The following is a 26,916-nucleotide window of genomic DNA, read 5'->3' as shown; positions in this document are numbered from 1 at the left end:
CTCACTTTTTAAGTGATTCTTAGTGGAAAATCTGTTTGCAACAACCCTACAGCATGGATTGTGCTTTCTTTAAAGTACTCTGCAAAGTCATGATCAGCGCCAGTTAGAACACAGCCATGTACGCTAATCAGATGTAGGGGGAGGGGACATTCTCGTTTTATAAAGCATTTGATTGAACACAAATACAGATAGTGTAATTTTTTTTTTTTTTACACTATTTATAAGAGATAGATTGAGGAATACTAAAGAGGTGTGGGCACAACTCCAAAAAATCGATGAGGTACAGGGGGTGAAATGAGGTCCCGGGTCCCTAAAGACCCGAGGTATGCGTTTAAGGGTTAAAGGAGTAAGTTATGAGTCATACATCTTTCTGGGTCTGTTTAGCCAGAAGGGAGATACTGCAGAATTTAAATGCTTATATCTTCGGAAAACGAAATTTGTCAACATTTAGAAGAACACTAGCATAGATTACCCTGAAGCTTATATATATATATATATATATATATATATATATATATATATATATATATATATATATATATATAGACTAAAGGCGGCAAATCATTCATTTTGAATTCACAGGGTCTTTAAATATTGGTCTGTTTCTCACCCATACCTATCATATTTCTTCTGAAGACATGGATTAAACCACTGGAGTCACATGGATTGCTTTTATGCCGCCTTTATGTGCTTTTTGGAGCTTCAAAGATCTGGCCACCATTTACTTGCATTTTATGGACCAACAGAGCTGAGATATTCTTCTAAAGATCTTTATTTGTGTTCTGCAGATTAAACAAATCATGCACTCCTGGGCATGAGGATGAGTAAATGATGAGAGAATTGTCATTTTTGTTTGAACTATTCCTGTAATATACACAGTTTAATTTATGACCGCAACCGGCGGTCAGCGTGTGGGAACAGATCACTGTGTTCAGAAGGAGGTGTCTGTCTGAGGCTCTGACACATTTGATGAGTCGATTATTTATAGTCCTGCCGACCGTATCTTTTTGAGTAATGAACGTCACTCAGTCTTTCCGGTACTAACTGTGGAACGAAACATCCAAAACGGGAAATTCTCGAATTTCGTTCGTTCCATTTAAAATGCTGATGATAATATAACTTAAAAACAAGTTTTGTTTACTTTGTGTTCAAATAGTTAGTGTGTCAGAAAGAAGAGATGTCTGGGAGGTCCCCTGAAGAGAGTTAGGGCGCACAGTTTGTGTAAATGTCCCGAGCGCTGGTTCACCGTTGGTCATTCAGCTGCACGAGGTCCTCCGTATCACTTCAGCTCGGGCACACCGAAGAGCGAGAAGTACGGTAGTAATGTTGGGCTCAGAGGACCACGGAGAGACTCGCAAACGCAACGGGACCGGTAAGCACCCCGTTCATTCAATTTACTTTAATTGGGACTCTCGGTTTAGATATAAACGAGCAGATGTTCGTCTAGCTCAGCTGAAGGAGAGGATAAGTTTGGATGCGTGTTTGATATAGACCTACTGAAGTCGTCTGTCAGGCGAACACACCAATCATAGTGTTATAATCAATCAAATACTGGCTGTGATGACAACTCGGGAACTTATTTCGCAGCAACGCACCACAACGTCGCTGTCCCAAAGAGAAAAGATTTAATAACGGAGATACTGGTTTAAGGAATCATTTCGGAATAAAGCAAAATTCAATTCGCGCGCTGAGCTCTGTGATAATACTTTGATACCAAGTCAGTTGCGGTTTATCATGTTTACCCTGCTGTCATACTCCGGCATCCGAAAAATGGATGAAAGATGAATGAAACGCCGTGTGAGCGCTCACAAATTCTCGTTGCTCCAGACAAGCAGTATTACCCCTGTCATGATGAATGTGCCTTGATATTTGTCATATTTCTCAGTTCATTGATATTAGAACAATAACATTCGAGGGAAAGTGACTTTCTTTCAACTAGCACTCCGTCAACATCATATTGTAATTCTATGGCATGCCTTTTTATTTTCTATCTAGACTTTTTAGGCAAAAGTGTGTAGGGTATTGTTTTGATTTATGAACTTTATTTTAATTATTTATTTATTTTTCCTTCACATGTACTTCTTTATGGCTCATTGGTTGTATTCATGCATTGTTGGATCTGTGTAATGTTGAAGCCTACATCTTATTGAACATTTACATTGAACATGTAAATTGTCAAAAACTCGACAAATCGCGTCCCATTGGCTATTTATTTGATTCGGGATGCATCATTTCATATTTAAAAACGAGACGATCCTATATTTTACGGGACAGGTGGCAACGCTATGCATGAGCAAAGTGTGGGTGTGGAAAATCGTGAGTTTCTTGGGAGAAATTGTAAATCTGTAGGGGTGGAAAAACGGGAGAAACCTGGTAAAATAGGAAGTGTTGGCAGGTATGTATCGATATCGATACTTCCGATACTGATGTTGAATAAAAAATATTGATCAACACACAAAAATATCGATTCTATATATATTTTTTAAACTAGGGATATTATTATTTGGTTACCATGAACATGAACAATAATCATAAGCGTCAAAGTGAAATAAAAACGATTAGGCTATATTAGCAAATGAAAAGTCGTATGTAATTTACAAGTTGGCTATTTCGTATGGTCTCGCACAATGTTGTTCACATAAACTCGCAAATTCCTGGATGTCTAATGCGGAAGTAAGCGCTAGTTACGCGCACGAGGCGTTAAGGACATACTTATTAATATTATGCCCTTACCCAAACCATTATCTAAACCTAACCGATCAGTAGAGTGTGTAAACATGATAAGAAGCTGTTGTGTGTGACAGAAGCAAGTAATTGTCGCATATTAGATGGAAACAATGTCCATCGACGTCATTGGCTGTAGTGAAAGTCGTAGGAATTAAAACGAGTGCGGTTGTAGGATATCATACGAATTAGCCACATTTAGAAAAGTTGTACGAATCCTGACGATTTCACCGTGAGAGTGCGTTGGCTCATCTTAACATGCATGTTGAAAGACATAAGCAGACAAGCGCTTGCACCGTCACAAGGCTCGTTCAAACAATAGGGATCCGTGCCTTGTAGAGATAATGATAGAAAATCAGAGAAACAGCTTCTGGTCTGTGAGGGATGGTGTTCATGCCAACTCTTCAATAGCATGAACGGTGTAAAGCTGTATAAAGCTCCTAGATCACATCTGATTTTCCACAACTCATGTTGTCAGGAGTGCTTTGTATACTGAATGTTCTGGGACAGATATTTTATACATTTTTATACATTTATAATGTTTTGTCTGTGGAATGATCCAGAAACACTTTAAACTGCAGTACAGCCCATTGAAGAGACAGTAAGTATATCCCTCACAGCCTACTTGTCATTCCCTATTAAAAATCCAAGATGGTGCTAGCGTGAATAAGGTCATCTGGTAATCTGTATTTAGATTCAGAATGTATTCAGAATGTATAATGCAAAATTTTATTTTAGCATAGTTGGCAGTGACTGGATGATACTGGCCATTACTGTGAATCAGAATTATTTATGCTAATTTCTGAATGGTAAAATGATTCAGCACGTGCTATGAATTGTTTGTTTGAGAGTGCAAACAGAGAACATTGAGATTTTGTTGCTGAAGTAGGAAAAAAACAAAACACTGAAACATAAAAGTCAAATCATGTCAACTCAAATAATTTTATTTGTATAGTTTTTTTATTTGTGCTTTTCCCAATACACATTAATCAGCTGTTATCTCTGTAACGTCTCAAAAACATGAATAACCAACACTACTGGAAACAATAAACAATTTGTTTTAAAAAAAAAAATTATCGCTTGGTATTATTTAACATTTCACAACTTAGTCCTGCTGTCCATGTATGTGGACATTAATTTTTAGGAAAACTATTTGTTTTAGTGTTATTGTTTTTTTTTTATATGATATTAGTTACAAGTCTAAAAGGGAAATTTTCACTGTAGGTATTGATTCTCAAAGTTTATTTAAACAACCATTCCTGACTTCCCGTTTCCCACTCCTCCATCCTCCTCCATGACTAGTGATATTGGACTCTGCTCTGTTATATCTTGATGTATTGGATGCCAATGCTCTTCTTGTGTTCTAAACAGGCGCTGCAGACAGCGGTACAAATAGATCAGTCACACCAGGCAGAAATGCACTCAGCTGGGGCAGGACGATGTTGTTGCACTGCCCTTGCTGCAGCGATCCTGACTACAACATTCACTTAGCTTTCCTTTGGCAGGGGGTTTTAAATGTCCATTTCCAATGGGGGGGGGGGGTTGGTGGTTGTTAATATTTCATCGGAGGTTCATGTTATCGGCAATGTCCTGTCCGGTGCATTCTCGTTGAGCATTTTTCACCCAAAAAAATGTCATTCAACCTTCCCTCAGAACAACTTCGCTCACAAATTTCACTGCTGCTTCTGCATCACGGACACACTAGAGAACACGTGAGACGGAGGCTCCTGATTTTCTCTGTCAGGACCTCTTTAAAGTATATTTTAATTAATCAAGAGAAATAAAATGGTTGGATATAAAACAGGTTTGAACCATTGCCACAGTTGCTGACAGGTTAAAAATGGCTAGCTGCAATTCCAGCATTACTGATGTGATATTTGCAGTGAAATCGTGATATTTATCTTCACATATATCGAACCGTTTGTCTGTATAATCATAAAACCCTGCAGATACAGTGCAGGCATTTGAAAATGTTCAGTCTAGACGAATTTTCCCCCCATTTAGTTTGGAAAATTAACTTGGGTTACAGGGCCTGGGTAGCTCAGCGAGTAAAGACGCTGACTACCACCCCTGGAGTCGCGAGTTCGAATCCAGGGCATGCTGAGGGACTCCAGCCAGGTCTCCTAAGCAACCAAATTGTCCCGGTTGCTAGGAAGGGTAAAGTCACATGGGGTAACCTCCTCGTGGTCGCTATAATGTGGATCTTGCTCTCGGTGGGGCGCGTGGTGAGTTGTGCGTGGATGCCGCGGAGAATAGCATGAAGCCTCCACACGTGCTATGTCTCCGTGGTAATGCGCTCAATAAGCCACGTGATAAGATATGCTGATTGACTGTCTCAGACATGGAGGCAACTGAGATTCGTCCTCTGCCACCTGGATTGAGGCAAGTCATTACGCCACCACGAGGACTTAGAGCGCATTGGGAATTGGGCATTCCAAATTGGGGAGAAAAGGGGAGACAAAAAAAAAAGACAAAAAAACTTGGGTTACGGATGTTATAAAAATGGACATGAGTTTTTGGGAGAGCTCTCTTAAAAACTCTGGGAATTTAAATGCACAATCCAGAAATAATAATAGCCACACGATGAAGAGGGGTCGGCACTCCTAAGAACAGGTAATATTAAATTTTTATTCACTGGCATTTTCACATTAATGCGTAAAAATCAGCGTGACATTTGTAAAAGCAGCACAGGAACAGTACACGTTGAGGAAAATCTATTTAAATTATGCAAATGTTGACCTCCTGAGACATTGGCGTATGATATGATATCCGCAGCATTAAAATTGAAATCGCGATGTAGCCTTGCATGCCATTTCCGCGTTTAACAGCCTGCATAAACTGCTGAAGTCAGCACTGCACGAGCTAATTGCGCCATCTAGCGGCTGTGTGCGGGAAAACTGAGATGACTGCATCAATATGAGATGACCCAATGTTTATCATATTTCAATCCAAATCACGGAGCTTGTCAAAATGATCCCTTTCCAAATGCTGGCTATATATTTTAACTTATGCACTCTGTTTGGGTGGTTTTGTGCTGATCAACAATTGCTATGTGTTTGTCATGAATTATTGTTAACACTTTACAATAGGGTTTTATTTGTTAATGCAATAGGTATCATGAGCTAACAACTTTTGTTGCCCCCCACTTTGCTCGGTACATTTTCCTGCTTTTTTGTGCTAAGCTGATCACATGCCTGAATTATGTTGCCATACGGGCCTGTGGAAGAGCAGGATTTAACACATCAGATCACTGTTTTATGAGACTGCAGATCTGATAATAACCCCAGTTTGGTAATATATCATTGATATGCTTATTTATTTGTAGATATTCTGACAGTGTTTCTTCATAAAGGATTTAGATGCAGTACTCTTTGTTCAAGAAATACTAAAAGGGGCAACGTATCAAGAAATATTACAGTCTGAACTGATCGTTCTCCTACTTCCTGAGACAGTAAATCACCGCATAGTTTCATTGGCTTCTCCTCTACGACAGCTTTTTGGTTGAATGGTTAGAGGAAACATCCCGTTTCTGTCTATTAAATACAAAAGACTTGGAAGCAGTCCCATATATTTAAAGGAATATTCCTGGTTCAATACAAGTTAAGCTAAATCAACAGCATTTGTGACATATTGCTGATTTACCACAAAAAATAATTTGACTTTACAGTGGTTATCGAGGTTACAGTGAGGCACTTAAAATGGAAGTTAATAGGGCCAATTTTTGGAGGGTTTAAAAGCAGAAATGTGAAGCTTATAATTTTATAAAATAACTTGCAATACATTTTCTGTTAACTTGTGTATTATTTGAGCTGTAAAGTTGTTTAAATTGTCATTTTAGGGTCTTAGGATTTACGGCGTTACATCGTCATGGCAGCGAAGCTGTAAAGTTATATATAACTTAAAACATAAAAGATTAGTAAGCGATTTTATCACACTACAATCATGTAACCATGCATAGTGTTTACATCTTGTGGCTACACTTTAAAAACGGTGAGCATTTAAACTTGTAGAGAAGGGCCATTCAATTCCATTGTAAGTTCCTCAGTGACAATGTTTACATGCACTTAAGAAAACGGTTTATTTCCAGGGTTTTTGCAGAAAGCAGTGTTCTGAAACGTTATGTAAACGAGAACGCTGTTTTCCTTACACCGTTTAATGGATTAAGAGAAAGCGGTTTAACACACCCAGGTTTCTTCCGGAGAACGCGGCTTATGTGGCCATGTAAATGTATAAACAGGGTTGGGAGGGTTACTTTTGAAATGTGTTCCACTACAGATTACAGAATACATGCTGTAAAATGTAATTTGTTACGTATTCCGTTAGATTACTCAAGTTCAGTAACGTATTCTAAATACTTTGGATTACTTCTTCAGCACTGGTAGATTTTTTCACTTGTTTTGACTATAAAAACTCTGCCAGTACAGTAAGACAAAATACACATGTTAAAAATACATTCTCTGAAAAACCTAAATATCTTATACAGTGTTGTTTCTAAAACAAGATGAATCAAATTGATCTTGTTTTAATGATTTTTAGATATTTTTACAGGAAAACAATACAAAAATTAACAAGAATACGATTTTTAAATTATGATCCAACGTGAATTTTCTTGATTAAAAAATATGATTGTGCCTGGTAACGTGCTTGTACAATGGCTAGAAATAGCTTAGCATAAAGCTGACAATTTACACAAGGTTTATTTCTATTTCTTCTGCTCCAAACTTACTTCAAACTTACTTCTCTGTCTGCTCGTATGAATGTAACACATCATAAGAAAGTGTTTCACCGCTGTTCAAATGCACTTTGGATCACATCATTTATATGTATAAATGTTTTCCATCTGAAAGGACTAAATATTAAATGAAAGGAATGACAATAAAATGCAAAGTAATCTCTTTAGTAATCAAAATACTTTTTGAATGTAACTGTATTCTAAATACCAATTATATAATCGTAACTGTAGTGGAATACAGTTACTTATATTTTGTATTTTAAATACATATTCCTGTTACATGTATTCCATTACTCCCCAACCCTGCGTATAAATGGTGTTCTGATGGGTGTTTGAAGAGTGTGCATGTGTATGAACAGATCGGATTATGTCATAGGGTGGATGGAGCCATACATTATATCAACAAGTCAACACAGCGAAAAGAATACAACATTTCTGGGAGTACAGTGGAAAAAGGGAAAAGCACATACGCTATAAAATATACCTATTTATACACACCAATTTTAAAAAAACGACTGTCCTTCATGCACTCGTACACTGGGGGAATCCCAGAGTTTTACATAAGAGGGAAACTCCACTATTGCAGTGCTGTTCTTTTGCAGGTCTTGATGGAAAGTTAAGGAAACAAACACAGCAACAACTCTGGAATATCTGGAACTAAAGCGAAGCAACAGAGAATAAAATAGTGAGGTCTTTCTCAGATCCCTTGTTTGTTATTTACAAAAGTGTTGCGGGGAAATTACATTGCTGTGGAGAAAGCTGCCTAATGATTGTATACTGGAGTTAAGAGAAAGCCGCAAACACAATACAGTACATGTAAATGGGAATGCCACTTTCCAGCCTTAAGCAGCTTTCTTGCAATAAAAGGCTTTCTGGTGTCCATGTAAACAAAAAAAGGAGAGACAGGTCAAAATGTATTTTTGTTGTGATCAATGTAATGCCAGAAATGCTGTTGATTGAGCTGAACTTGTATTGAACCCGGAATATTCCTTTAAGGCATATCAATGGTTTATCTTTTTTTCTTTCTTCTTTTTCTTTAAAGGACCATCATCAGGTATGTTAGCCTAGGAATTTTCATTAAAAAAAACAAACATTTTTTTTATACATTTATTTATGTGTCAGCTGACCATCTTAACATATAGTTAGCTCAATAACAAATATATCATCATTTTTTATATAGCTGATTTTGACAGAACAAAGACTTATAAACTGGTTTACACCAGTTATTTTAGAAAAAAGTCTACTCTAAGAAGGTTGCCAATACCTCAGCATTACTTTACTTTCTCAATAGGTCAGAAAGTGGTTTGGAAACGCTTTAATTTACAGTGTCCTTGTTAAACATATTACACGTAATGACTATAGTAATAACAGTACATTATGCATAATTACATGTAACTAACCCTAATCCTAACCCTAAACCTATAGTAAGTACATGTTGTTAATTAATTTTACTCTGTACATGTGTTATTACACTGTAAAAAGGACGCTGTAAAATAAAGTGTAACCCATGGTTTTAAATGCACTCCTCTTTTTAATTGTTTGTGTGTGTGTGTGTGTGTTGGAAAGAAGAAATGTATTCAACTCTACAGATTACTTGATTCCCATGTCTTGGTGTTTTCTTTGGCAATTGTGTCCATGTTTTATGGGCGTATGTGTGACTGAAAGACAAAGACAGGTGTAAGTAAAGAAGTTGTACTATTTATTTACCATTTATCCTTCAATTCGAAAGCCTGATTGCCTGTCTATATCATGATATGAGGAAATGTAAATAAACTTTAAAAAAGATTTTCAGAAAATTATTAATTTCAGCTGGTTAAATTGAATGATTTTAGGATCTACTTGTACATATGAGGGACTGTTAAGAATGTTAACTCCAATAGTAGTAGTTGTGTGTGTGTGTACTGTGTACAGTATGTGCGTTTAGTAGTGTATATCTGTTTCTATGTTTTGAAGGACATGAGGGTGATGACACCTGTCGGATAATAGCTGCATTGGAATGTAAACTGTTGAGCAAAATGTTTTGCTTTTAAATATAGGATTTTCTCTCTGTGTCATTCACTTCTCTGTTCATCACTCTGTCCGAATCATTCATTACCTCTTCCATCATTCTATTTTAATGGCTGTGAGAAAGCTTGTGATGGAGAGAGACAAGAGGTGTGAAGGAAAGAGAAAGTATTCTTTGCAACACAGCTGTAGGTTTACAGTACAGAGTAAGAACACCCACATATAGACGCATGATTTCGTACGATTCAGTTCGCATAAATTTGTACGATTTCATCATGTGCAAATGCCCAGATGTCTAATGCGGAAATAAGCGCGAGTGCCGCACACGAGGCTTTAAGGACATGCTTATTAATATTGTGCCCTAACCCAAACCCCTTATCTAAACCTAACCGATCAGTAGAGTGTGTAAACATGATGTATGAATGTAATTGTCACGTATTAGATGGAAACGATGTCCAGCGACGTCATTGGCTGTAGTGAAAGTCATATGAATTTATAAGAGTGCAGTCGTACGGTATCATACGAATTAGCCAAATTTAGAAAAGTCGTACGAATCCTTACAATTTCGCCATGAGATTGTGTTGACTTTAAAGCTATAGTTCACCCAAAAAAAGAAAATTCTGTCATCATTCACTCACCCTCCTATTGTTCCAAACCCATATGACTTCACTTCTTCCATGTAACACAACTGCCTCACCATATAGCCTACCCTTCCCCACCATTTTGGGTGAACTATCCCTTTTAAGGTTCATTTTAATGTACTAATGAAAACATATTCTAAAAATCATTAAGATAAGCTCCCCTTCCATCAAACCATTAATGGAAACTAAGCTGCAAAAATATACCATTCAGAAATCGTCATCTCTCTATATCACAACTTTAACATGGCCGCCCATGATTTCAAATCAACACCTGTATTTAATATTCAGCAACTTGGGCCATCCAAATGACAACGTGAACTAAGCTCGTAACACAGGTCATTTACATTACTTTTAAAGGTACAGTAGTCAAAACAGCCTGTTAAAGGAACATTCTACATTAAATGCAACTTAAGCTCTGTACCAACACACATGCTGAATATTCTACAAAATTACTTCAACTTGTTTCTCAGTTTGTAAAACTAAGGGCGAATTCTGGGGGATTTAAAAGCAGAAATGTGAAGCTTGTATTTTTATTAAAGGGATAGTTCACCCAAAAATGAAAATACTCTCATTATTTACTCACCCTCATGATATCCCACGTGTGTATGACTTAATTTCTTCACCAGATTTGAAGAAAAATAGAAAAATATCTTAGCTCAGTAGGTCCTTAAAATGCAAGTGAATGGAGATTTATCATTTGAAGCTCCAAAAATCACAGACAGTCAGCATAAATGTCATCCATACAAAACCAGCTGTTAAATGAATGTCTTCTAAAGCGACACGCTCACTTTTGGTGCAAAAAAAGATAAATATTTAAGTACTTTTTAACTATAATCCAACGTGAGGGTAAGCTGCAGGAGAGAGGGGAGTTCAAGCGGTCTCTCGTGTGACGTATTTGCATTGCCATGATACAGAGGTAATCTCACGTTCTCCTCTCGGTTGAGACATCCAGGATAAGCACACAAATGCACCATTGTAAGTAAAGAAACAGATCAATACAGATCTAAACCAAAACCAATCAAGCTACTGTACAGCATTCCTCCTTCTCACTTGTAAACAGCACTGCTCTTCCGGCTATGACACACGTGCGTCAGTTCTCACATGCTAATGCAATTACATCACTCGCACATACCGCTGCTGAACGACAGCATGATTTAGAGTTAAAAAAAGTACTTAAATATTTTATTTTTCGCACCAAAAGTGATCGTGTTGCTTTAGAAAACATTAATTTAACAGCTGGTGTCGTATGGATGATGTTTATGCTGACTGTCTGTGATTTTTGGAGCTTCAAAAGAGAAATCTCCATCCACTTTAATTTTATGGACCTACTGAGCTAAGATATTTTTCTATTTTTCTTCAAATGTGCTCTGGTGAAGAGACAAAGTCATACACACCTGGGATATCACGAGGGTGAGTAAATAATGAGAGAATTTTCATTTTTGGGTGAACCTCTAAAGCATTGCATAGTTCAAATATCTTGTGTAATTTTTTTTGTTTTGGCCTACATAAAGTAGCCTAAGTTTTTCTGTATATTATGTATGTCTTCTACTTGCTATCTTAGTTTTATTTTTTTCCACAACATTTATAATAGCATCAGTTAATCAGCTCAGCTGTTTGTCCAGTAAAACTGATCATTTTAAACTGGCTGTTATTATTCAGCATCTGCTTTGTTGATCTGCAAGGACCCCACAGCTCTACCATGATATTCATTAAACTAAAGGAATGGCTAACCCCAAAATGAAAATTGTCATTATTAACTCATCCTCATGTAGTTCCAAACCCATATGACTCTCTTTCTTCCATGAAATACAAGAGGAAAGATTTAGAGAATATTGACACTGCTCTTTTTGCCATGAAAGTAAATGGTGACTGAGGCTGTCATTCCCTAACATTCTGCCTAATCTCTCATTTTGTGTTCCAAGGAAGAAAGCCATATGGGTTTGGAACAACTGGAGGGTGAGAAAATTATGACAGTTTTAAATTTTGGGTGAACTATCCCTTTAAGAGCGAAGTGTTTTCGAGTGTTTGAGCTCAAAGGTGTCACTGTAATATAATGTGCACACCTTTAACTGTACACTTAATCCTGGTGGCTTTCCTCACTCCAGCAGACAGAGCGGTCAAGTGAGACAACCCCTGTCATCGCTCTCTCTCTCTTTCCCTTTTCTCTCTCCATAGCACTGTCTCTGTTCTTCTCACCCTCTGCCTCACTTTTCCCCTGTGTATAAGTGTGTCCTTGTACATGTGCTTCTGTACTGTGTATGTCATGGTGTCTGACAGCTGTCTAGGCCCCAAGGGCATGCAACCTGCCCTTTTTTTTAAGCACGCCTCCAGCGCCCTCTCATCACGCTGTCTGTGCTCCCTGCCGGTGAGTGCTCGACTCTGGACCGCGGTCAGTGGGAGCTGGCCTCTACTCAGTGGGGGCCTGGGGGTCAGGGGGGTTAATGTTTCAGCCCAGTGCTCCCTCTCATTTCTCATCACCTGACTGCCGGTTGCTACTACTGCCTCTCACCCGTGTATAGGAATCACACACACATATAGACACACAAATCAAATAGCCTACTGGATGTATATTTAAGGGTTAAACATAATGTCAACATACACAAATTTTAGATATATGATAAGTGTCAGGAGCTGTAACCAGGTGCGGACTGGGACTAAAAAGTGGCCCTGGACTTTCTGGCTCAGAGCGGCCCACCAAACCCAGCCCGCAACACACCACACCATAACACACTGGCTCACGAATTTAATTTTCTGGCTCAATTTCAATTTTTTGTGTTGAAAAACAAAAAACAAAAAAACATTTCAATTGACTGCTAGTCATGACAATGGACGCCACCAGTTAAAAAATAACAATTTTAAAAAATATAAAACCAATGTAAATGTGATGCTTGGATTTTTTTTTTAGAGAAAGCATTAAAATAAGCACTTTATAGCTCAGACAAATAACATGTCCAAAAACTTTTTTCCCAACATACAGATGCTAGGTTAAAATGTACATGAAAGTACAAGGGAAAGTGTGTATTTTAGGTGCTGTGACAAGTCAGCATTTCTTCAAAGTTTTTAAAGATTTTAATCACCTTTCAACTTTTTTCTAGAAGTGCAAATAATCTATTGTCTTATTTAATAACAAGTATAATAATAATATATTAAATATGTATATATAGCTACACAAGATCATAAAATGTTGTTTAAAATAGTTAGATGAAAAAAGTGTCACACAGCAGGACACTGATGACAATGTTTTCATTTATTTTTTTATTTTTTATTTTTAGAAACATTTACACATAGTTTTGTAATTGACATGACATTTTAAGCAAAGTTGGCCAGAATATGTACATATATAAATATAAACAAATATAAATATGTGTAAAACAAAATAAACATACCTCTTAAAGTGTAGATCTTTGCTGATATTTTGCAGATTAATTGCTCATATTTTCACTTAATATCTGCAGTGTTTTAATTAACCAGATTATTCTTGAGCAAAAATGAAAATCCCAGTGCTTTAACAAGCGCTGTTTCTGCTATCCTTTAAACAAAGTAAGCCTCAAAGACTCAAATAGCCACAAAGTCATATTTTTCAGCATTATACAGTAAGCTGCACTTCAGCTCCCGGTGGTATGAATAAATTATGCAAATAACTATGTACTGCTCACACTTTTACTGTTTGCAGATTTGATATATGCTGCTGTTATTGTATTTGTTGTAACTTGCAGTTATTTGTCATTTTGTGATTATTCAGAGCTCACCTTATACTTAATATGTTATCTTTGGTTGTCAACATTATTGTGATTTGTATGTCAAATACTGAGGTCCACAGTCTGAGGTACAGAGGTACATCACACACTTTAGTGTAAATTTTTTCAAAATAAAAGTCATTGTGTTAGCTTTACCTTACAGAGTTTTTTGAATATTCACTCTATTATGGGGTCCGCGCGTGCATGTTGGAGCCCATGGTGGCTGCCTATATCTCCTTTAGGAAGGGCCGGTAGTTGTGCAGCAAGGGGCCATCCCAAATTACTCGGTGGCCCACCGGGAAAACGCCCGGTACTCCCGACGGCCAGTCTGCCCCGGCTGTAACGAATATGTTTGGATTCTGAAAGAGGTCCTGCACTAATGCACTTACTTATACACACACTCACACAGATTTAGTATTGCCCACAAAGGCAAAATGCAGTAACTACGCCAACACTGAAACCTTGATGGCTGTGAGAAAGGTTGTTCGCCTTGGTTGTTATTGTAATTCACACTTTATTTTCTCTTAATCCGAGCATAGTTAAGAGACTAAATAAAAAGAAATAATAAAAAAAAAATGTGCACAGTAGTTATTCTGTTTTATCTTTGCATGGCAGAATGAGCTACTCTGTACCACTGACAAATTACTGTGTATATCATTATGGCACCTGCAAACACACTGTGAACAGAGGTAGAGTGTGTGTAGGAGTAGGCTGGCATTTTTCTTCTCAGGCTCCTTCAAGACTGTCTAACATAAATGAGGGCACTGTTTGACCTTTAGCAAGGAGCAGTATGTTTTCATACGTGTATATGGGTGTGTGAGTACCAGCAACCTTTTTCTGTGAGGGTGTGTGTGTTAAGCAGTCCTTCTCATAAAAGTGTCTCAAGGTAAGGTGTGTGTGTGTGTGGGGGGGGGGTATCTGGAGAAAGGAGGTGATACCTTGAGAGGTTTCACGTTTAAAGCTCTGTTAAAGGAATATTCTGGGTTCAATACAAGTTAAGCTCAATCGACACCATTTGTGGCATAATACTGATAACCACACAAATTAATTTTGACTTGCCCCTCCTTTTTTTTAAAAAGAGCAAAAATCTGGGATACAGTGAGGCACTTACAATTGAAGTGAATGGGGGCCAATTTTTGATCGTTAAAATCATTAAAATACAAGTTATAGCCAACTTTACAACTTTGTTGCCATGACGATGTAATGTCAACAAACCCTAAAACCTTAAAATGACAGTAAAAAATATTTAACCAACTTTACAGCTCAAATAATAAATGGGTTTTAACAGAAGAAGTACGTGTTTTTATAAAATTATAATCTTCACATTAAACCTTCCAAAAATTGTCCCCATTCACTTCCATTGTAAGTTCCTCACTTTAACCTCAATTTTTACCTTTTTTTAAAGAAAAGGAGAGACGAGTCTAAATTAATTTTTGTGGTCATCAATATAATGCCACCAATGCTGTCAATTGAGCTTAATTGTATAGAACCCGGAATATTCCTTTACATTTCAGAATGGAAAAAATAGACACTCTTAAACAATACTAAAGTCATACAGTGTTTTTCCTTTTTTCCCCATATTTTAAAGCCAAAACAGGCTGTTTCCTGTCATAAGCGATGACTCAATGGCTGTGTCCGAAGCTGGAAAATACAGAAATAGTGTATACTGATGTTTGTGTAACGTCTACGACCCTAACAACATTGGGCCTGGCTGTAACCCACTGGAAAAGTAATCCATTTTATACAGAAATCTAAAAACATTAACTGACAACAATTCTGCACAGAAAAGGCCAAACAAAGAGAACATTATTATAAAGAGGACTGAATTCACTAAATGGTTCCTGAAAAATTATTGAACCTAACAAGTTTCCTCTCCAGAGTGATGCTGAGGACCAGGATGATGATGTCAAATGTCCATTTGATTTGGAAGAATCTGGATGATTCATTTAGCTCTAAAAGCATCTCTGAAATGAATCCCTGCTTCAAGGAATTGTGGTTCGTAGTTCTAGATTCTGATATTTTCTAGAGTCGCTCCTGAAAAGTATTTGGACAATTAAGCCACAATTAAAAATGTTTGAAATTCATTCCAGTACATATTAAATTCCAAACCAAGTGGCATCTGCAAACAAATGATTATTGACCTGTTCTCGAAACTATCTTCACTTTTCTCAGACATTATGTAATTACTTTTACCGACTAGTCTCAAAGTAATTCATAGTAGGCCTAAATTAATCATTTGATGATGTTTAATAAGCTGTATTGTAGTGTTGAGCAACACAAGCAGATGTTGAGCTGAAAGGCAAGCATTCATTCAAACTGTCTCTCAACAGAATGAGCTTTTGAGACAGCAGTGATAATGCTTGTGTATGTGTTTATGTGTGCGTGAGAGACAGAGAGGGACACAGGAGAATGCATCACGGTAAATTAAACTGGAATGAATACCCAGCATCCCATTGGATTGAGAGAAATGATAGGTGTTCGTCAACCGCATCAGGCAAGGATCATTTTTTATCACACACAAACACAAGTACACACTCATTCTAGAGTAATCCGAGATGCTCCTGCCATGTTAATAACTCCAAAATCAGCTGCACTAGCATGTTGAAGAACTCTTTGATGGTATCAGTTCTCTCTTGATGTTTTGATTGAGTGTGTATGTAGAAGTGATTTAGCCATGTCATGATCAAAGAGCATCTTGAACCTTCCAATTTGCTGTAGTTTTGTTCCTTCAATATTCAAGTCCTGCTGTATGAATCTCTCGGATCTCTCTCTCTCTCTCCAACTATCTAATGACTTTCACCCAGCCTCTCTCCTCCTCGTTGCTGTGATTAAAGCTGAGATTATGGGGGTGAGTGTTCTGTACTAACACTAATCCCTCTGCATGTTTTCATGTTACGTGCATTCATACAGTATCCATGCATGTGTATTCAAACTCTATACATGTATTATGTACTGTTGTCATGAATGGAATGAGAGATGGTTGGGTGGATAGATAGATAGATAGATAGACCATGGATCAAAGATTTGTGTATCTTAGGAAACATCAAAGATGTGATGTGTCCTTTTCTTCTTTTTATGTGTGTTGTTGCATCTGTGAAGGTACTGCAGTGGAGAACATTAATGAGACTTTCAAGGACAAAAAACACAGACACCCACACACCCCTTATCCTCGCAGAGTTTCTGCTCCTCCAGGTCTTCTCATGTGACCTCCAGCCCACTCCCCTCTCCACCCCAGGCAGCCTGCCTGTGATGCGTGTACACTGAGAGCAAGAGCCCCTCTGGTGTCCTGGAGCTCTGAATGGCTCTGGAACAGATAGTGACGTCTGGACCTGGCTGACTCACACTGAGGAGGCAGACTCTTTATATCCCCTTATCTCTCCATTTCTCATCCCCCTCAATCTATTTTTACTTTAATCTGTCTCTCTATGTCTCCTGATCTATTTTTCCCAGTTGCTTGACTCAGAGTTCCTAGCAGGAGAGGGCGCAGAATTGCGGATATGGGTTTCATGGAAAGGTGAAATTGTGTGAAGGATCCACAGTGGGGATTAAAGACTGAGCTCTGAATATACTGTAACATTGAGTGATTCATACTCTAAACAGAAGAGCTGCTCTGAATGTACATCAACCCATGAGTGGTGTGGATGAATAGGTACTTGTGTGTACGTTCAGCTAATTTGGTGAGCTAGTGAACTTTCCCTTCACTTGATTAAATATTCCCTTTGCCCATATAGCACACACACACACACACACACACACACACAGAGTGTGGTCTTGTTCTTATCTTTGGTTCTGTATGTGTGTGTTTGTGTTTTTGATGGCAAGCTGGATTTGACACAGAGGAGGAATGGGTGCAAGGGGTGTGGGGGTGGAATACAGTGGAGCTCTGTACTAGAGGTCTGCAACCTGAACCGGACATGACAGGACAAACCACTGGGTTTCGGGCACTGTCACTGTCCTTTTCTGCATATTGCAGCCCACTTGGGCATTTCGCTGCACCATTTTGCGGCCCTCTTCAAACTGTCGCGGCCCGTTCGGCATAACACAGCGGCCCGTTTCAGCCTATCGTGGCCCGTTCGCCCCGTTTCTCGACCAGCCCACTGGGAAAAGTCCCGGTTCTCCCTATGGCCAGTCCACCCCTGCTCACAGACACATATGAATGCATGAGTTAGGGGCTGTTCACAACGAACGTGTTTTTCTATTGTTTTCCTATGTAAACGTGCTGGACGGACGTCTTTGACCGTTGCACTGCGTCCCGCTGTTTCTTCAGCATCTCACACAGGATCGCCGCACTTTTTAGAGACTGTGTAAGTTAAAAAGAACTAAAATGTTTTAAAAAGCATCTCAAGACCTGCATTCTGTTTGATTCGTTGCACTGCATCTGGCTTGTTTTTAGGGCAGGTGTCACATAGATTCAGCATTCTGAAGAAGTTCATGCTGCAAGGAGGATTTCATGTGACTGTTATACTGTTACACATGATTCCGGATTGTATTTCACCAAGCAAAGTTCAATGCTTGAATGCTCTGCTGTAGTGTGCTGAGGGGCTGCTGTGCCTTGTTAAAACTGTATGTTTACTGTTACGAATATATACAGCCTATAGCATCAATACTTGCTTTAAGAAGAAATTTTCTATCAGGAAGACTTGCAGACTTGAATGAAATTCAAGATGACATTTATTTGATGAATATAAAACAGAAAATGTAATGTCTCTTTGGCGTAAGCCCCGTCTGGCGGTCCGAAGAAGTTGTACTCGGAACCGTCATATCCTGCCAGAGATAGGAGGCAGGGGCGAGGAGCCTACCCCCGTGCAGGACGGGACTCAACTGGTGGTGGTGGGGTGGTGGAGGTTAACGTGTTAGCACACTGAAAAAGCAATGTGATAGATTGTGAGCAGACTTATAAAGCAATAGCTTACATGTGATTGGCTAGGAGTTACCTAGCTAATGGTGCGATGATGTACAGCTGCTAGTCTTCCCGCTAGAACTACACTGCGCTTACATATAAAGAGAGTGAGTGATTGTACCAGTTAAAAGTTTAGACACACCTTCTTTATTATCAGTATTTTTCACATTTTATGATAATTGTGTAGTTATGAAATCTTTTGAAATGTCACCAATAAACTATGGGAATTAGTTTAGCTGTGTTTCATACAGATTTCTGTTGTACAGTGGGGGAGCCATATACAATTCATTTAAAAACATATAAATAAATATTTGATTTAAAATGCCATTTATTAATAAAAAATCTTCATTACTGTTGCAAATCGTTGCTGTCTGATGAAAAGCACGTATTTCCATAAAAATAATTTTCCAATAGCATGGAAAAACTCTTTTTCTCATAAACAATCTTACAAAATGAATAGAAAATAACATAATTAGTCACCTTTAGGACTATAAATAGAATTCTATCATTACACATCTATAAGTGAACTGTTCGATATTTTAATTGGACATACACGGTTTTCTTATCATGGGTTCCAATTGCGCATGTTCAGTTACAGACTCAAGTCTAACTGTTCATGTTCCCAGAACTCAGTTGGTAGGTTATCAATTGCTAGAGAATTTATTTTTGGATCTAATCTGAGCTTTCACTTACTATTTTAGATTGAAATCAGTTTTATGACTAGGGTTTCTAGTCCAGTTGTTGAGTGGACAGTTCGATTTCGAGACCAACGCATAAATTGCATGTCAGAATTAGCTTTCACTCGCGGTTTCACGAAGATGGAAATCTGGCAACTGTATATGGCTGGTACAGTATAGTCTACTTTTTAAAGCCACCTGACATTGTGCGTGCATGAATGGCTTTGGTTGTCAGGGAATCACAGAGCCAGCGCGATGTAGGCAGTCTCTTCCCTACACTTCAGCCGGACAGCTGAGGTAAATTAGTTGATGCTCTTCAAAACACAAGGGTGGGACATATGTCCATAAACCATAAACTGCTGTACTCTGCTCATGTTCACGTGCTACACACGCCCTATTCTGGTACCATGCATCAAGCACAAGGAAGTGTAATCAAGCATCAAATTATGATCTCGTCTAGGAGACTGCAAATGGCAAGATTTATAGTGAAAAGGCAGTTACATTTTGGTCAATTTTCACCCAAAACCGATTGTATCACTTCAGAAGACATGGATTAAACTACTAGAGTTGTATGGATTGCTTTTATGCTGCCTTTTTGGAGCTCAAAAGTTTGGACCCCATTGACTTGCATTGTATGGAAATATTTACCTCATATCTCCAACAAAATATCTTTGTGTTCTGCAGAAGAAAGAAAGTCATACTATTTTGAGATGGCATGAGGGTGAGTAAATGGTGAGAGAAATATCATTTTTGGGGGAACTATTTGGAGCAACAGCTCTTGCTTCATTTCTGAACGTAATACTTTCTACACTGGTCGCACTGTTTTTGCATGCACCCCATGAGGTCAAATCAATAGAAAGATGTGTTTTCTTGCCATTATTTTGCCATACCCTGTTTTTTTTTTGTTTTTTGTTTTTTTTTTTTATCTCATTGCATTCATTGTAGAGTGCCAGATCACAATTCAGGTAAAATTAGTTTACAAAATATTTTATTTTGCTGTAAATTCAGTAGCGGTGCTATAGATTCCGTAGCGGCAGAACACTTCTGCTGAAAGCGGTGCAGGAAAAACTGTAGTGTAGTGACCAAAAATTTTAAATAAGTCATATTTTATGTTATATATACAGCAGGGGTGTCCAGACATTTTGTACTAGGGGCCAGATGCAAAAAGAAAAAAGTTGTTGCAGGCCTCATTGTTTTAATAATAATAATAAAAGAAAAAGATGCGACTAGATTGCCGCTATTGCGTCATATTCATATTTGATGTTTAATGTTATGCAAGTATTAATCACATTTTGTCTTAAAAAAGGATATTTCTCTCACTTGCAATTGTACAGTGATGCAGGGTCCGAAATTAAGGGGGTATCGGGGCTAAACTACCCACAAATGTGACAAAAAATGCCCTAAAGTTCAAAATGTGGGAGCAAAAAAAACAAGTTGTTTTTTTTATTATTATTATTCATACCATCTGATAAAGTCCTTAAAATACTACTTTAAGAGTAGCATTTCACATTCAAACATAAAATATGTTTTAAAGAGCACCTATTATGGTCTTTCAAATATTACCTTTCAAAATAGCTGTTTGTGAATGTAAAAAAGTCTGCAAAGTTTCAAAAATCAAAGTGTATGACAAATGGAGTTATTGACTCCCAAAAGAAAGAACCGATTCTGAACACCTGAAACGAGTCATTAGTAATTCCAGACTTACTTCCTGTACTAACCTACTTAATTTGGTCACAAAAAACCCGCCTCTGGTCTTCATTGGCTGCTCGTGAACAGCTTTGACCCGCCCTCAAACACTACACTAAGCGGTAGACCAATCACAACAGACTGGGACATCTGACCAATCAGAGCAGAGTAGGCTCTCTGAAAGGAGGAGTTTAGAATGAATCCTTTATAACGGATCATTGAACGAGTCGTTTTTGACACTGGGAAAAAAAGGTAATGCTGCAATTTAAATTATGAGCAACTTAAAGTGTTTTTGACCTTGGATGCATGTAAATCTATTGTATGAGACCTTTAAAACAAAATTAGGCACGTTTAAAAACCATAAGGTGCTCTTTAATTGAAAGAATGAGAGTACATTTTTATATGTTTAGAAAACATGCCCTCATAATCATAAAAATAATAATAATAATAATAAATGCCCCTGAAAATTGAATCCAGTGGGCAGTTATTGGCCCCTTCATGGAAAAGTTAATTTCGGACAATGCAGTAATGTAACATTATTATACAAAATAAAAGCTTGTTACTTTCAATGCCCTTGGATTTTGTATTTTTTCAAGCCCATTCAGTGTCACTGAAAAGCACATAGAGCTGCTACTGATCAGTTTGGGTAACCCTAACCCTAACCCATCATAATAATCAGAATATTTTCCTGGTATGAGTTGATTCAAGGAATTACTCTATATATTAGTAATTCAATCATAGTTTCGGTTCTGTAGTTACTTCTGTTACAAATATGATTTTTTATTTTTTTATTTGAATTTGACCAAAATGACTGTGCTCCCTTTAACTTAGTTGATGCGCAAGTGCAAGCTGGGTGCAGTGAGAGATGTGTTGAGATGAGTTTCTCACGCTCTTTCTCAAATGGTGCTGGAAAGTCCGTAAATAATTTTTCATGTTTCAATGAAACATTAGAACGAACCAAATCACTACAATTAATTAAACTTTCCAGCGCTACAAAGGACGTTATAGAAAAGTTTGCGGCCACTCGCACTGTACAACGACAGCTCAACAGTTGTATGATGTGTGGTGGTACCGGGGAAAAGCAAAGAATCTAACCTGATAGCAATCCTTTCACAAATGCATCATTCTTTTTACGTGGTGCTTCATACATTCATTTCAAACTCCTGAACTCTTCCAGTGGATGAAGCTGGTGACAACTAAAGAGAACGCACTAGTGGAGGCAATGTACTGTGAAATGTGGCTGCACGTGACAGTGACACACAGTGTTCAGAATATTAATTACATAAAATCTGTTATATTTCTAAAATCTCTTGTTACAAAAACTTTGACTAGTAGTGTATCTAAATGAGGATATACTATACACTTTTATAGTTTTTATACAACTAATTATAACTAATTATAATTACTACAGACAAACCCTAACCCTAAAAGAAAATCTTGCTGTTAAGTGATCCAGTCATATAAAATGCACTCTTACTGTTCGCAACACATTTTTAAACTATTTTAACACCCCTCCTCCATCTGTATCTCCCTCTTTCATTCTTTACATCTGTGTCCTTAAATAGCAGCAGAATGGCCCAATAAATGCTCTTATAATTATTCTTTCTGCCTGTCATTGACCTTGGCACACTTTGTCTCCTTCAGTTAAATGTGACGTGCAATTCACACCAAAAACAGCTGACGAAAACATGGAGCTCAGCTCAGGCCTCCATCACTCTGTGTATGTGGATGACACTGCACACCATGGTGCTATAATCGGCATTATATGGGTGTTGTTTACACACATACACGTACACAGACACATGGAAACGTTCACCTCCAGATTGTCACTGTTGTCTGCTGACAGTGAGGATGGTGTAGAAAAGCTACTGTAACCTCAAGAGAATTCTCCAGCCCTCCATCAAGCTCTCTCTCTCTCTCTCTCTCTCTCTCTCTCTCTCTCTCTCTCTCTCTGTTGTTCTTGCCTTTGCTTGTCTCCTCTGTCCTCTCTCTCTCTCTCTCTTTAAATGTTCTCTTTAACCTGGTCAAGTGAGCCAGTTTTGCTGTTTACCCCCCATTGCTCTCCCTGAAGGGGAATATCAAATGGATGCACACACACACACACACACACACACACACACAGTACTCCTGTACAATTTCTCTTTACTGACATTGTTGCTGCAGGTTTGAAACTATTCCATGCATAGCTGTGACCTGTATGAACACTCACACACACAGTCAGTGAAAGTACCTGCAAAGTTACCTGCTGGGCAGGAGGAAATATGTGTGGTTATGAGTGTTCATCACTCTGTATGCTTTCGAGCATGACACGCACTCTGTGTAAAATAGGCCTGAATCCACAAATGTTTCTACTCCTGGTTTTCTGACAGCTTTTCTTCTAGTTGTTCACAATGTTTCAGAGTATTATATGTGATATTATATATGGTTGGGAACTCATTATGCTCAGGTGAGTTATGTAAATTGTGTATTCAGTAGTTCGCAAGTTAATGTAATCCTGCTTAGAGGATAGTGTAAATGTGTGTGGCTTGCTGTCCTGGGCGAAGGGCTCGAGGCTTGACCTGAACTCGAATACCCCCCAAAAGATGCCAGCAAAACAGGACAGCAAGCTATTGTCTACGGATCCTTGTGTTTGAGATGAGATTAAATATATTGCGAAGTCTCTTGTGCCCCCCAAAAGAATGTAAAAAAATTAGTTGCGGGGGAGGGGAATGTTGCTTGCTTATCTTGTGTGAGGTGGGCAGATGTGCCAAAGAAGACAGACTCGAGCAGGGCAGCCTCGCGCTAGGGTCCGCTTTGGGGGATAGGAAATTGGGAGATGTAGGATAGGAGGAGATTGGAGAGTGAATTCAGGTTGAAGCACTGAAGGGACAGTTGCGGTATTGGCCTCAGGGAAATGCGCATGAGGGATCGTTACGCCCTAACGCGGGTGACACCCCCGCGGAAGGGTAGGGTCGCCCCGGACGGAGGTGTGAATCCTAACCGCCCAGATTGACCTTAAGTCTCTCTCCAGGTTGTTCAACAGATGGGCCCGTGCAGCGAATGGGCGAACCCCGAGGGAAGAGGCCCGGCGGCCACTCGAGCAGGCGAGCCCAACCTGCGATCGAACGGGGACTCTCACTGCATTTGACCGGGAGAGACCTCCGAGCTTCGAACGGGAGTGCCCACGATACAAATAAACTCACTCAGCATTCGGAACGGGAGAACCATCGCTGCGGTTTTAACAGGAGAGCCTTTGTGGATTGCGCTGGGGGAGTCAGGCCCGCTCAAGCGGAGGCGTGAATCCTAGCCAATAGAGCAGGTCACCCCGAGTATAGGGGTGGATCCTAGGCACTTGGGACAATCTCAGACTCACTCAGGGGCCCTCGTGGCATTCGAATGGGGGAGTCTTCGCTGCGCTTCGAACGGGGGAGCCCATGATACAAATAAATGTGAGTTAGCTTGCACGGCATTCGAGCAGGAGAACCCCCACAGCGGTTCAAACGGGAGAGCCCTTGAGTGCTTTAGGCAGGACTTTAGTTTATAACTCCATTTAGTGTGTATTATCTATTGATCTATCAATCAATCGTTCTATCTGTATCCATCTATCCATGCATAGTTTGTCGACTGTTTGTTGTTTGTTGACTCATTCACACCGCCAGCTACATCGCGATATGCAGCGACACGATCCCATTCATTTTCAATGAGAGCATAGCGACTTCCGGCAACACAAGCTGTCACGACAATTGGTGACAGAGATCGCTGTGGGGAGCGACAAGACACGTTGAGAAAATTTCAACTTTATTTTCAAGTAACTACCAATGAGAGTGAAGAGAGTGGAGCTCACGTCACCCATTTACTGTGAGTGTGAGATACTGCAGTCGAGTGCAGGCAAGATGGAGAATTTTCTGTGAGTGAATTCTTTGTTCTATATAATTATTTTTTAACCACATACATGGATATAGCCAATAAAATAAATCAAGGAAAATATTTTTGACATTCTGAGTGAGTTTAATTCATATGTTGATATAATGTTCGTCTTGTTGATACGATGTATTAAGTAGAGGTCGACCGATAGTGGATTTTACGGATACGATAACTAAGTTGGGCAGTACCTACTGATAACCATTAATCAACTGATAGTTTTTTAAATTGATACTGAATGAAAAAATAACACTCAAAGTAAAATAGTGCTGAACTTTATTACAAAAATAAACAGTACTGACTGAACCATGAAAATGTAGTGTACTTTTTAAAATGAAATAAATTTATAAATGTTAATATATATGAACTAATATTCAAATTTGAAGTCAGCTGATTTTTAAATTGTCATTGTTTCCTTAGCCACAAGAGTTATATTATTGCATAGAACATTTCTATCCTGGCTGTTAAAAAAGAGCATTTCATTTTCAACTAATGTGCATAAAATAAATAAATAAAAAGTTTTAGTCGGCCCATATTCTCAAATGTTAAGTCAAAAGTAAAATGGGGGGGGGGGGGGGGTATTTCAATAGACAGTTCACATGGTATTACACTTACACTGATTCCTAATACTCCAGACTCAAGCTTCATAATATCAGTGAAATATCACATTGTTTTTTATTCAGTACAGTTGTATGTAGAGTAGCAATATTCACAGATAGCAGTGGTATTCGGCTGAACTCGGTGGTGAAGCGGCTCAGACTATGAGCCTAGGCCAAGGGCTGTTCAATCAGACGGAACACAACAGACTGGAATAGAGCGCGAGGATCTCGAGACACACATTTCCAAGTTGAACATCTTTCCTGACAAAGCATTAAAACAACTCATTACTTAATCTGAGAAATGCTTATAAGAGAGCAAGACGCAATGGCCAAAGACCTCCACCAACTGTAAGGGGCTGTTCACACCAAACGCTTTTGCGACCATCCATTTGTTTTTCTATGTAAATGCGCGCTAGATGAATGTCTTTGTTTCCCTTTGTTTTTGTTTATTCAGTGTCTTGTGCAGGAGTGCTGTTTTTTATATGATGTGTCTAATTAAAAAGAGCTTTAAAAGCATATTGAGAAACCTGTTTTCTGTTAAACTGTATTTGTTGCACTGTGTCTAGCCTTTTTTAGTGCAAGAATGTGATCGATCTGAAGTCATCGTATTACAGTGAGGTGTTGGGCGCTTCAATCAGGAGCAGGTTTGGTTATTAGCAATAATTATTATTAAAATCAATAGAACATTGATTAGAATCAGTGTTAGCTTTTTAATCCTTTAAATCAACAAAGATGACCATCAATTATAAAATTCAACAAAATATTAATTATTGTCAAAGATAACCATCAATTATCAAATTCAACAAAATATTAATTATTGTCAAAGATAACCATCAATTATCAAATTCAATAGAATATTAATTATTATCAAAGATAATTGTTAATTATTAAAATCAATAGAACATTGATTAGAATTAACACTAGCTTATTGAGCCTTCAAATCAACAATCATCAAAGATAATTATCAATTATCAGAATCAATAGAATATTAGTAAGGATTAATATTGCCGGGGCACCACCCTGGAGTCAGGGACAAATAACCAGACAGTATAGCAGTCTCAATATAGGATTGTTCTCTTAGGAAAGTCGACGTCCGGAGAACATCGACATTCAAAAGGTAAACAATGAAGGCTTGAATCCGAGCACTGTCATCCCCTGCCAGCCCTTGACACAGGTGCGTGCAGAACAATACCAAAACACTTCTCTTTAAAGTATAACAAAGTTTATTAATCCAGTAATATTAATTAATAATCAGTACAATGCAGTCAATAAACGTCCGACTTCCAACTACAGACTAAACAGTAACATGAATAGAT

The 26,916-nt window shown here is 38.3% G+C and overlaps 1 protein-coding gene across 1 annotated transcript in view; it reads left to right on the top strand.

The window, feature by feature from the left end:
- The first annotated feature begins 1,172 nt into the window (after positions 1-1,172).
- The window catches only part of LOC127450497 (zinc finger protein 385D-like), a 170,795-nt gene continuing 145,051 nt past the window's right edge, over positions 1,173-26,916 (top strand). The window contains exon 1 of the mRNA XM_051714670.1: positions 1,173-1,372. Within this exon, the coding sequence (XP_051570630.1) occupies positions 1,324-1,372 (49 nt within the window). The 5' untranslated portion in view covers positions 1,173-1,323. The remainder of the gene's footprint in view (positions 1,373-26,916) is intronic.

Source organism: Myxocyprinus asiaticus, chromosome 13, assembly GCF_019703515.2.
Source record: "Myxocyprinus asiaticus isolate MX2 ecotype Aquarium Trade chromosome 13, UBuf_Myxa_2, whole genome shotgun sequence".
In the NCBI taxonomy this organism is placed as follows: Eukaryota; Metazoa; Chordata; class Actinopteri; order Cypriniformes; family Catostomidae; genus Myxocyprinus; species Myxocyprinus asiaticus.
The sequence above is the reverse complement of the archived record's forward strand: the minus strand, read 5'-3'. Positions and strand labels throughout refer to the sequence as shown.